General features: G+C 39.2%; 1 protein-coding gene across 7 annotated transcripts in view; it reads right to left on the bottom strand.

Moving 5' to 3' along the window:
* Positions 1-13,458, bottom strand: part of ATP9B (ATPase phospholipid transporting 9B (putative)) — a 259,916-nt gene that overhangs the window by 124,372 nt on the left and 122,086 nt on the right. For all 7 annotated transcript variants that reach the window (XM_023741212.1, XM_004386907.3, XM_012558598.2 and 4 more), the window contains one exon: positions 13,293-13,373. In XM_023741212.1, the coding sequence (XP_023596980.1) occupies positions 13,293-13,373 (81 nt within the window). The remainder of the gene's footprint in view (positions 1-13,292; positions 13,374-13,458) is intronic.

Below are 13,458 nucleotides of genomic sequence, written 5' to 3'. Positions count from 1 at the left end.
TCTTAAATATAAAATATTATTATGTTGGCTACTTTTCATTAAATAAAAATTCAAATATAAGTTGTATTCTAATTTTGTGTTCAGATAACAGACAGGAGGCATACATCAATGCCACAAGAGCAATATATGCAACTTGATTGTATCTTTACATTTTTAATGCTTATGTTCAGAAATAAAAATAACATTTAAAATCTGAGAACTTTTCATCTTAATCTAAAGTTGCAGTCCATAATTCACTACTTGCGACCTGGCTATATGCCCGCCTGGAACAGAGATGGAAGGAGCTCAGAGCCCGGTCCTCCACACGTAGCATAGAAATGGCACTAGGTGCAGCAGCGGTTGCTTGTGTCTGCGGGTCGGAGAAATAGGCCCTGTTCCAACGGTCGTGGTGCCCTTTAAAACAACACTGCCTCAACACAGAGCTGCAGTTTATTTAAAACTGATAATTTGCTACCAGGATGATTTTAAGATTAAAAAATTAAAGTAACTTGGGGAGGAAGGGAAGAAATCGATAACACATTTCAAACACAATCTGCATGTACGCAAGAGAGGTGTGTGCTGCTGGAGTTTCCTTCCCACTCACTCCTCAAACCACTGTCAGATGACAGACATAGGCCATTTTACTAATGACTGGGAAGACGCTGGCTAGATGATTGGTTCTGGGGCTTATTTCTGAGGCACAGAATCTAAACCAACCCTTAAATTTCTAAAATATTTCCCCAAATATTACAAATATTTAGAGAATAAACTGTTTTAGATGAAGTTGATTTGAGGAAAGGTTCTGCCCACAGCACCCATGCCGTTGGGCGCTAGGTGGTGTGGTCCATGAGGCCGTGCCTCCCACCTCGTCCTTTACAAAGCACGCCCATGTGGCGAGAGGACTCTCCATGAGCGCCGCAGGCTCTGTGAACAGGAAGCTGTGAGGCCACAGCTGTCCACAACAGGCAGAGAGCTGCCTCCTAAAAAATTACTTTTAAGGTCTTTTTAATTAAAATAAAATCACCTTAACTGAAAAATCATTTTAAAACTATAGAATCATATTTAACTGTGCCTTAGTTATAGCATCTGTTAATGTAGGAGTTAATTCAGCTCATTCAACCAGGCATTCAGTATCATAACATACACCGAGCCAAGAGTTTAGCACTAAGTTTTTGGAACCACAGTGATAAAGAAGAACTGGGACACAGCCTTTCAGCTAAGTAGGTCATGGCTTAGTGGGGAGCTACTGTTCACAAATAATTACAAACCAGTGCACTAAGGGCAAATATAACCACAGGTACAAGTGCAACAGTGGCACAGAAAGGGGAATACCGAAAGCTTCTTAACAAGGGCACTCACACTGGGTCTCAAACAGCAAGGGCTCCCTGGGTGGATTCCTGATGGCAGGAACTGGTCTTCGGTACACAGTGATTGCAGTCTACAATCTGTCTCTGTGTCTGCAGACACAGACGCACACACATGCATATGCACACATGTGCATGCAAATGCACGTGCACACATGTACACACACATCCACATTCACACGTATGAGCACCCAACACATACTTGTTTGAATTTTAAGGTCCCTCAGGGATGGCTCATTTCCATTACAGGTTATCATGTAAAATATGTTACATACTTTGTTGCATTTAGTAGTTCTTAAAAAAATCTACTGGTAATTACAGAGCTGCACCATTATGCAAAATAAATAGCAAATACTATTTCAAGAGAAAAATGAAGAGGCTTGTATTTTCCTTTCCCAGTGTAAATATGGATACAGATGGAAAAAGTTTAGAAGAGTTAAAAAAAATAATCTAAGTGCTTATACTAAGAAGGATCGGTAGTTGGAAAATACGGCCTTGGTGACAGAAACAACGCTGGAGATCTCATGATAGAATTTTGCAAGACCAAGGACTTATTCATTGCAAATATCTTTTTTCAACAACATAAATGGCTACTATACATGTGGACCTCACCAGATGGAATACACAGGAATCAAATCGACTACATCTGTGGAAAGAGACAATGGAGAAGTTCAATATCATCAGTCAGAACAATGCCAGGGGCTGACTGCAGAACAGACTATCAACTGCTTATATACAAGTTCCGGTTGAAGCTGAAGAAAATTAAAACAAGTCCACGAGAGCCAAAGTAAGACCCTGAGTATATTCCACCTAAGTTTAGAGACCATCTCAAGAAATAGATTTGATGCACTGAACACTAATGACCCAAGAAGAGATGAGTTGTGGGATGACATTAAGGGCATCATACGTGAAGAAAGCAAAAGGCCATTAAAAAAGACAGGAAAGAAAGAAAAGACCAAAATGGATTTAAGAAGAGACTCTTAAACTTGCTCTTGAACCTACACTAGCTAAAGCAAACTGATGAAATAAATGATGAAGTAAAAGAGCTGAACAGACAGATTTCAAAAGGCAGCTTGAGAAGACAAAGGAAAGTATTATAATGAAAAGTGCAAAGACTTGGAGTTTGAAAACCAAAAAGGATGAACACGTTCAGCGTTTCTCAAGCTGAAAGAACTGAAGAAAAACTTCAAGCCTAGAGTTGTAATACTGAAGGATTCTATGAGCAAAATATTGAACAACGCAGGAAGCATAAAAAGAAGATGGAAGGAATACACAGAGTCACTGTACCAAAAGAACTGGTCAACAGTCAACCATTTCAGGAGGTAGTATATGATCAAGAACCAATGGTACTGAAGGAAAGCGTCCAAGGCACATTGAGGCCACTGGCAAAAAACAAGGCTCCAGGAATTAACGGAATACCGAATGACATGTTTCAACAAACGGATGCAATGCTAGAGGCACTCACTTGTCTATGCCAAAAAATTTGGAAGACAGCTACCTGGCCAACCAACTGAAAGAGATCCATATTTGTGCCCATTCCAAAGACAGATGATCCAATGGAATGTGAAAATTATCAAATGAAATCATTAATATCACACATGCCAAGTAAAATTTTTGCTGAAGATAACTCAAAAATGGTTGCAGCAGTACAGGAAGCTGCCAGAAATTCAAGCCAGATTCAGAAGAGGACGTGGAACAAGGGATACCACTGCTGACGTCAGACAGATCTTGACTGAAAGCAGAGAATACCAGGAAGATGTTTACCTGTGTTTTATTGACTATGCAAAGGCATTCGACTGTGTGGATAACAAATTATGGATAACATTGCGAAGAATGGGAATTCCAGAACACTTAATTGTGCTCATAGGGAATCTGTACATAGACCAAGAGGCAGTTGTTCAAACAGAACAAGGGGATACTGCATGGTTTAAAATCAGAAGTGTGCATCAGGGTTGTAACCTTTCACCATTCTTATTCAATCTGTATGCTGAGTAAATAACCCGAGAAGCTGGACTATTATGAAGAAGAATGCAGCATCAGGATTGGAGGAAGATGCATTAACAACCTGCAATATGCAGATGACACAATCTTGCTTGCTGAAACTGAAGAGGACTTAAAGTACTTACTGATGAAAATCAAAGACTACAGCCTTCAGTATGGATATAAAGAAAACAAAAATCCTCACAACTGGACCAATAAGCAATACCATGATAAAGGGGGAAAATAATGAAGTTGTCAAGGATTTAATTTTACTTGGATCCGTAATCAATGCCCATGGAAGCAGCAGTCAAGAAATCAAATGGTGTATTGCACTGGGCAGCTCTGCTGCAAAAGACATCTTTCAAGTGTTTAAAACCAAAGATGTCACTTTGAGGACGAAGGTGCACCTGACCCAAGCAATGGTATTTTCAGTTGCTTTATATGCATGCAAAAGTGGGATAATGAATAAGGAAGATGGAAGAACAATCGATGCCTTTGAATTATGATGCTGATTAAGAATATCGACTATACCACAAACTGTAAAAAGAATGAACAAAATCTGTCTTGGATGAAGTAGAGCCAGAAAGTTCTCTAGAAGCAAGGCGAGATTTCACCTCATGTACTTCGGACATGTTATCAGGAGGGATCAGTCCCTGGGGAGGGACATTATGCTTGGTAAAGTAGAGGGTGAGTGAAAAAGAGGCAGATCCTCAATGAGGTGGACTGACACAATGGCTGCAACCATGGGCTCAAACACACCAACAATTGTGAGAATGGCGCAGGACCGGGCAGTGTTTTATTCTGTTGTACATAGGGTCCTTATGAGTCAGAACTGACTCAACAGCACCTACCAATGATAACAACATTAGGATGAAGACCTATCAACTTTTTTGATATCTTTAACATTTTATTTTTATATACTTTTATACTAACGGTGGTAACATGCTTACAAGGACTCATATTAAGCCCTTGTACAGTGGCTGACGTACCATCATTAATTATTGAAATACCTAAGGGTCTTCAAGTTCTCTGCCTCATGCTTTCCAATACTATTCCTTGTCTCTTCCACGGGAGAATGCCATGCATGGTAATGGCTTTTGTTCCCTTTGTTTATAACTAAAGTAGTTGTTCAAGGCAAAGAGATGAAAAATTTCCTAATTCAGAAATAAACAATCCAGGAAAACTGAAGTTTTCCCTTTTACTTTCGTGGTTTTATAGAAGAAAGCAACAACTTACGGAAGAGCAAAGTGGGTGGTGTCTACGGTTTAAACTATTTGTGCCTGAATTTATGACTGCATTGAAATGACCAATTTCTGATTCAACTGCAAGCTGCTGTAGTTTCTCTCAGACAGACACAGAGGGAGACAGAGCACACTCTGCGTGTCCTTACCCGTTTCCCAGGTGTGGCCCCCCCAGGGCAGGCCCTTCAGTTGCACATGCATCCAGGGGTCTGAGTCGCAGCCCAGCAACTGTGTGTGCACTTGGGGTGAGCCCAGCCAAGTGCTGACTTACACATGTACCATGTCAGTTATGGAGTAAATGAGATGACCCTCTGAAATGATTCTGAATCATTTCTGTGTACTAGAGCAGATGAACGAGGCCCTGCAGCCCTGGTGCTCCCATCCCACACACAGCATAGCATAGGCACACACCGATGTGTCCCACATGAGGGTGTGCACAAGGCAGGCAGGCTGGAAACCCCACAGGCATCATGATGTCTGTGACTGACAGGCCCCTCATCGTTGTTGTGCTAACAGGAAGCCAGAAGTCCACCATCAATGTACCTATTAAGGAGTCTGGAGACCCTGCCACCTCAGTGGCCCATCAGGATGTTCCACGTAGCACAAGTGAGTACACCTTTATTGCTTTAAAACTCTTCCTGAGGCTCCCTTAATATACAAGCTTGAAAATTATGAATGCATATCATTTAGTGACTTTTCTTCCCCTTGTGCCAAGCTCCAAGAGAAATAAAGGTGCTGGAAGATACAAAAATTTTATAAGGCTTTCTGAGCTGCTAACAAAGGCTCTACATGATTTGGTTTTAGAAATATAAGTTGGTTCTCCCATTACTTTTCTATAACTACTTGATCATCTGAATGTTTTTGTCTATTTCTAACACAATCAGATGTTGAAGAACACACAGTACCTGTGCAGTTTCCTTTCAATTCTGGCATAGCAATGGTGGACCTTAAACATCAAACATTTTTCTAATATCGAGAAAATTATTGTAAAAGACAGTTACCAGTCTCATATACTACAAAATAAAGACTGGAAAGATGGAAATTACCTCTAAATAACTTTCTCTTTGGGTTTCCTTCTGCTCAACGTTATAATACGTGAAAAGGTAAAACTTGCTTCAGAGAGAATGCAAAAAGTTATAATTTCAAGCTGTTTTCTCAGTAATGTACCTTATTCAACAAACAATAGAGATTTGCTTTTTAAAAGGAGAATATTTTGATTGGAAAAGACATGAACAATGATAAGTGTACTATGGTTTGCAAAAGAAAGTACAGCATAAACTGCATTATAAAAAAGATTACATGGGAACAATGTTAAAGGACCATGAACACTGCTAATATTTCAAAACCGGCTGGAGTTTCAAACTCCAAACTTCAGAGAGAATAGACATGTCTTGAACAATAAGTGAAATTAATGATATTGATAACAATAATATGAGTCATTTATGTAACAGAAAGTGCTATATAGTCAGCAATTGAGGTTGCTCTGACATTGTTTTGAGATAAGTAGACGCAGATATTACTTACAATGTGCCTATCTTTACTAAACTCTGTATGGGAAATGAAATTCATAACAAGTCTATTGTCACAGGAAACCTTTAATTAATTTGCTCTAATTCCTATTTAAGTGTTTAAGCTGGTACAACAGAACTGATTTTCTGTATTATGTATTATGATGAAAAAGAAAATAAGGAATATCAATTTTAAAAATGTTAATATTTTAGTAACTAAACCGAGTTCCATTTGCTTATTACAAACTAGTTAACACATTTTTCTCCTTCCTGTCTTCTGAAGAAAATTTCTGCATGCTTACCGTATTTTACGCTATACCCAGGCTAGAGATCCAACAGAGAACACCAGTGAACAGTCGCAACCACCACAAGGCCCTTTATCTATAAAATGTAATCATAGTTATGTCTTGGAGTTTTCTCAGGTACATGGTGGGCCCTTTTAAATATGCAGATTCAGATACTCTTTTTTTTCTTTTTTAGCATTCTTTCACTTTAGCTTAATTTTGAAAATCGTTTCACAGTTTCAACGACTCTAACTACACGAATGTTAGATCTTTCTTGCTTGTCTTTCTGACCCTTTCCTTTCTTTTATTATTTCATTTCCTTGGCTCTGTTCATGATGATCGCTAATTTCTTAGTGTATATTCCTTCATCTATTCCCCTTTGGGCACACAGTAATTTTGGCGTCACTTCTCTGATGTCTGTGTTCTTCTCTATTTTCTTGACTTCAGTTAGCTCTCATTCAACATTTTCCTGCTTTCTGTCCAATTTTATTCTGAGCTGTTCCATTTCTGATTTATGGTGTTCTCTCATATTGACAATTGTTTGCTTAACTATATTTAAATCAAGGTGGTGCACTGTGTCACAGCTTTCTCCTCAAGTTTTTTGTTTTTGAAGAACTTTCATTAACTGAAGTTTTGATTCTCACTGTGCATTTTTTTTTCTTTTAGTTCCTATTATAGATTGAACTGTGTCCCCGAAAATGTGTTGTAAATCTGAACTTCTGGTTATAATTCCATTTGAGAATGGGTTTTCTTTGTTAATGACGCAGTATCAGTGTAGGGTGTGTGTTTTCTGAGATATAAAAGAGGAGACAGACGCTACACCACATGAGATCTCCAAGAAACCAAGAAACAGAAGCTGAAAGGACACAAGGACTTTCTCCCTAGAGCAAAGAGAGAAAGAAAGCCTTCCCTTGGAGCTTGCGCCCCAAATTCAGACTTCTAGCCTCCTAAAGTGTGAGAAAATAAACTTTTGTTTGTTAAATTCACCCAATTGTGGTATTTCTGTTATAGCAGCACTAGATAACTAAGACAGTGCCTTAGTTAATATGCTGGGTTCCTTCCTCTGCTCATAAAAATGAGTGTGGGTTTTCTTAGGGCTCAAGCTGGTTTCCTGGTTCCAAAGCGTCTTCTTCTGGGCAGTGAGTTCAGTGTCTGCTGTGAGTGGCAGCCTTTGGGGGTGATTGTTACGTCTTATTTCAGAAAGTCCAATTTCTTCTTTGTCTTTATCACCAGGCCTACAGCAGGCTCTCATCCTCTATGAGATTTCTCCCCGCCTCAGGGATGAGCGACTCCTCAAGCCTCTGCCTTGCACTTTCCCAAAAGCCCCTCCTTTTCAGTTGTTGCTGCCCTCTATACCATGTCCCTGCACAGAAGTCCCCTTCCTTCTGGGGGAAAACCCTCGTTGATCTGTCTTCCTCCACCGCTAAGATCCTACGTGCTCACTTCTCTATACAACAACAGCACTGGAGCTGACCATGCTATTTTGGATATTTCCCTCACTTACAGTAAACTGAAATTTGCAGTATTTCCTTTCTCATATTTATTCTGTAGCCATGAGCTACCGTTTTGGGAAGTTGTGAGGAGATAAACAAATTTAGGTGATCACTATTATCCTAAGGGGACCAGTAAGTCTAATGGAAGCTTTTAAAAACACCAATATTATAATGTCCCTTCCAAGCTGAGAATACTTCAAAGGCTTCCCCTTCTTACAGGACACAGCTCCAGGCTCTAGCTTGACCACATCCTTGGCTTTCCGCTAGCACCTCCCCATGCCTGTCAGCCATACCACACCCTGCATGGACCTTGTGTTTTCAGCCATTCTATGTGCTCTCCTCTCCATCTCTCCCCCGTTCTCTCTCACTCTAGCTTCAATGTGCTTCCATGCATTGTCTAGCAAACTCATTTGCAACATTCAGGAATTCATAAGCAAAATAAATCTGTGAGGTAGAAAGAAGAAAGTGTATAATATTCCAAATTATTATTAGAGGTTAAGTTAATAGCTCTTTTAATGTACCAAAAGTGTTTTTTGTAACACCTCTTCTCAAATATTCTAAATTGTCTTTAATAGGAACTAGCCTTTTTCATAATAAACGTTATTGTTGTAAGATGCTGTCAAGTCGGTTCTGACGCATAGCAACGCCAGATGCAGCAGAATGAAACACTGCCTGGTCCTGTTCCATCCTCACAATCGTTGCTGTGTTTTAGCCCATGGTTGCAGCAAATGTGTCAATCCATCTCGTCGAGGGTCTTCCTCTTTTTTACAGATCCTCTACCTTACCAAGCATGATGTCCTTCTCCAGGGACTGGTCCCTCCTGAGAACATGTTCAAAGTACATGAGATAAAGTCTGACCATCCTAGCGTCAAAGGAGCACTTTGGTGGTACTTCTTCAAAGACAGACTTGTTTGTTCTGGCAGTCCACGATATAGTCAATATTCTCTGCCAACATCATAATTCAAAGGCATCAATTTCTTCTTCAGTCTTCCTTATTCATTGTCCAGTTTTTGCATGCATATGAGGTGACTGAAAACACCATAGCTTGGGTCAGGTGCACCTTAGTCCTCAAAGTGACATCTTTGCTTTTCAACACTTGAACGAGGTCTTTTGATGCAGATGGGCCCAATGTAATACATCGTCTGATTTCTCAACTGCTGCTTCCATGGTTGCTGTCATGGATTGAAATGTGTCTCCCAAAAAATGTGCGTACTTGGCTAAGTCATGATTCCCAGTACTGTATGATTGTGTAATCTGATGTGATCTCCTTATGTGTTGTAAATTCTACCACTGTGATGAGGTTATGCTGATAAGGTTTACAAAATGAGATAGTGTCTTAATCCAGTCTCTTTTCAGATATAAAAAGAGAGAAGCAAGCAGAGACACACAGGAACCTTACACCACCAAGACAGCAGTGCTGGGAGCAGAGCGTATCCTTTGGACCTAAGGTTCCTGCTCTGAGATGCTTCCAGACCAAGGGAAGACTGATGCATCACAAGGACCTTCCAGACCAAGGGAAGACTGATGACACATACCTTTCTCCAGAGCCAACAGAGACAGAAAGCCTTCTTCTGGAGCTGATGCCCTGAATTTGGACTTGTAGCCTGCTGGACTGTGAGAGAATAAATTTCTCTTGTTAAAAGCCATCCACTCGTGGTACTTCTGTTAGAGCAGCACTAGATGACTAAGACAAGTGTTGATCGTGGATCCAAGTAAAATGAAATCTTTGACAACTTCATTATTTTCTCCCTTTATTATGATACTGCTTATTGGTGCAGTTGTGAGGATTTTTGTTTTCTTTACAATGAAGTGTAACTCACACTGAAAGCTATAGTCTTTGATCTTCATCAGGAAGTGCTTCAAGTCCTCTTCACTTTCCGCAAGCAAATATTCCCAAAGTTGTGAATGAGTCTACCTTCAATCCTGATGCTGTGTTCTTCTTCATATAGCCCAGTGTCTCAGATTATCTGCTCAGCATACAGACTAAGTATGGTGAAAGGATACAACCCTGATGCACATCTTTCCTGATTTTAAACCACACAATATCCCCTTGTTCTGTTTAAACAACTCCCTCTTGGTCTAAGTACAGGTTCTGCATGAGAACAATGAAGTGTTCTGGAATTCCCATCCTTTACAATGTTATCCATAATTTGTTATGATCCACACAGTCAAATGCCTTTGCATAGTCAATAAAACAAAGGTAAGCATCTTTCCGATATTCTCTGTTTTCAGCCAAGATCCATCTGACATCAGCAACGATATCCCTCGTTCCATATACTCTTCTGGATCTGGTTTGAATTTCTGGCAGTTTCTACTGCTCCAATTCCTACTGCTGCAATCAATTTTGAATTATCTTCAGCAAAATTTTACTTGTGTGTGATATTAATAATACTGTTCGGTAATTTTCGCATTCTGTTGGATCACCTTTCTTTGGAATGGGCATGAATATGGATCTCTTCCAGTCAGTTGGCCAGGTAGCTGTCTTCCAAATTTCTTGGCATAAACGAGTGAGTTTTTCCAGCACTGCATCCATTTGTTGAAACATCTCAATGGGTATTCCATCAATTCCTGGAGCCTCATTTTTCACTAATGCCTTCAGTGTAGCCTGGAGTTTTTCCTTCAATACCATCCATCGGTTCTTGATCATATGCTACCTCCTGAAATGGCTGAACACTGACCAACTCTTTTTGGTATAGTGACTCTGTGTATTCCTTCCATCTTCTTTTGATTCTTTCTGCATCATTCAATATTTTGTCCACAGAATCCTTTAATACTGCAACTCGAGGCTTGAAATTTTTCTTCAGTTCTTTCAGCTTGAGAAATGCCAAGTTCGTTGTTCCATTTTTGTTTTCTAACTCCAGGTCTTTGCACATTTCATTATAATACTTTACTCTGTCTTCTCGAGTTGCCTCTTGAGATCGTCTGTTCAGCTGCTTTACTTCATCATTTCTTCCGTTCGCTTTAGCTACTCTATGTTCAAGAGCAAGTTTCAGAGTCTCATCTGACATCCATTTTGGTCTTTTCTTTCTCTCCTGTCTTTTTAATGACCTCTTGCTTTCTTAATGTATGATGTCCTTGATGTCATGCCACACGTTGTTTAGTCTTTGGTCATTAGTGTTCAGTGTGTCAAATCTATTACTGAGATGGTCTCCAAATTCAGGTCGGATATACTCAAGGGAGTGTTTTGGCTCTCACTGACTTGTTTTAATTTTCTTCAACTTGAACTTGCATATAAGCAACTGATGGTCTGTTCTGTAGTTAGCCCCTGCCCCTGTTCTGACTGATGATATTGAGCTTTACCATCATCTCTTCCGCAGATGTAGTCGATTAGATTCCTGTGTAGTCCCTCCAGAGAGGTCCACGTGTATAGTGGCCATTTATGTTGTTGAAAAAAGGTATTTGCAATAAGTTGCTGGTCTTGCAAAATTCTATCATGAGATCTCTGGTGTCATTTCTCTCACCAAGGTGGTATTTTCTAACTACCTATCCTTCTTTGTTACCAACTTTCTTATCTCAATCACCAGTAATTATCAATGCATCTTGATTGCAAGTTTGTTCAATTTCCGACTGCAGAAGTTGGTGAAAATCTTCAATTTTCTCATCTTTGGCATTAGTGGTTGGTACGTAAATTTTAATAATATTCGTATTAACTGGTCTTTCTTGTAGGCATATGGATATTATCCTATCACTGACAGTGTTGTACTTCAGGATAGACCTTGAGATGTTCTTTTTGACAATGAATGTGAAGACATTCCTCTTCAATTTGTCATTCCTGGCATAGCAGACCATATGATTGTCTGATTCAAAATGGCCAATACCAGTCCATTTCAGCTCACTAATACCTAGGATACCAATCTTTATGCAGTCCATTTCATTTTTAAGGACTTCCAATTTTCCTAGATTCATACTTTGTACATTCCACGTTCTGGTTTTTAATGGATGTCTACAGCTATTTCTTCTCATTTTGAGTTACGCCACATCAGCAAATGAAGGTCCCAAAAGCTTTACTCCTTCCATGTCATTAAGGTCGAATCTACTTTGAGAAGGCAGCTCTTCCCAAGTTGTCTTTTGAGTGCCTTCCAGCATGAGGGGTCATCTTCGGCACTATATCAGACAATGAATGTTCCATCGCTATTTATAAGATTTTCACTGGCCAATATTTTCAGAAGTAGACTGCCAGGTCCTTCTTTCTAGTCTGCCTTAGTCTGGAAACTCCTCTGAAACCTGTCCACCATGGGTGACCCTTCTGGTATTTGAAATACCAGTGGCATAGCTTCTAGCATCACAGCAATATGCAAGCCACCACGGTACAACACACACAGATGTGTGATGGTCATAATAAATACCTCTTTTAAAAACACAAAAGATCTTAGTTTACTTCAAAACTCATTCCATGATCCTCATTACCAGGACATGTTTCCTTCTCTGGGTTTCCACTGTTGTTGTTAGGTGCCGTCGAGTCGTTTTCAACTCATAAGGAGCCCGTGTGACACAGCAGAACTTCCTCCTAAGGTTTCCAATGCTGTAATCTGCAGACTGCCAGGTCTTTTCTCTCGTTCAGTGGCTGGTGGATTAGCAGCCATGAACTTAACCACTGTGCCACCAGAGCTCCTTAGGACTTCCATTAGCATCTTATATATAACTCTACTGCAGCATTATGCAAATCAACAGGTATAGGGTAATGTCCATTTCACCCAATGATTTTGACCACCTTACAGGTTTCCTTGCTTTGCATCCCTACAATTTGCACGTTACCTGGCACATACTACAAGCTCAGTAAATGCTTTTTCAAATGATGACAAGTGCTTGCCAATCCTTGTACGTGACCAAGAATGAAACAAATGTGATGGCACCAACAAAAATCTTTTCAAAATAATTGCAGCAATTAAAAATAAACTATAGTTACATATTAAAATCCCTTAGGTATTTTAAAGTCGAAACCATAAAAATTAAAAAGTTATTGAGTACTTCAAGTCCTATTATATAGTCAGAGGTGGGGTACTTCAAACTATACCAAATCTCTATAATAATGAAAAGTATGTAGAATGAAATACACATAAGAAACATATGTACATACATTCTTCTACCCACTTAATAAAAATCTAGAAATGATGTGGATATCATATTAAATATTATCCAAAATCTAACCTGAAATAGCTAAATTACTTCATTTTACTGACTCATAATATTTTAGGGGAGAAGGAACTTACCAATAGTAAATACGCTAAAATTAGGAAAACTGTACTGAATGTATCCCAAACAGATAATTAATAGAGGAAAACTTAAGAACTTGAAATGTTCTCAAAGTTTTTTTACCTTTCCAGTTCAAAATTTTTCCGTTTGAATTTGTTCTTGATTTAATTACCCTTCGAAGTACAAGTTTGCTATTTGTAATTTACACTCACAATAAATATACTTGTATTGAATAAAAGATGTCACTTACCCTGGTAAATGTCCCTTCAAAACTATGAATATCCAGTTGTGGCTTCTGGGCATAAACATAAGCATTGATGGAAAAGAGGTCCTGAAATACAGAACACCTGAATTAATTCTACTTTTATAATTAAAACAAGTTACTTGGAAACTTTTCCATTAATAGTTAACATTTT

The sequence above is a fragment of the Trichechus manatus genome, unplaced genomic scaffold (genome assembly GCF_000243295.1).
Source record: "Trichechus manatus latirostris isolate Lorelei unplaced genomic scaffold, TriManLat1.0 scaffold00176, whole genome shotgun sequence".
Taxonomy (NCBI): domain Eukaryota; kingdom Metazoa; phylum Chordata; class Mammalia; order Sirenia; family Trichechidae; genus Trichechus; species Trichechus manatus.
Note: the sequence above shows the minus strand (reverse complement) of the source record. Positions and strands in the feature narration are given on the sequence as shown.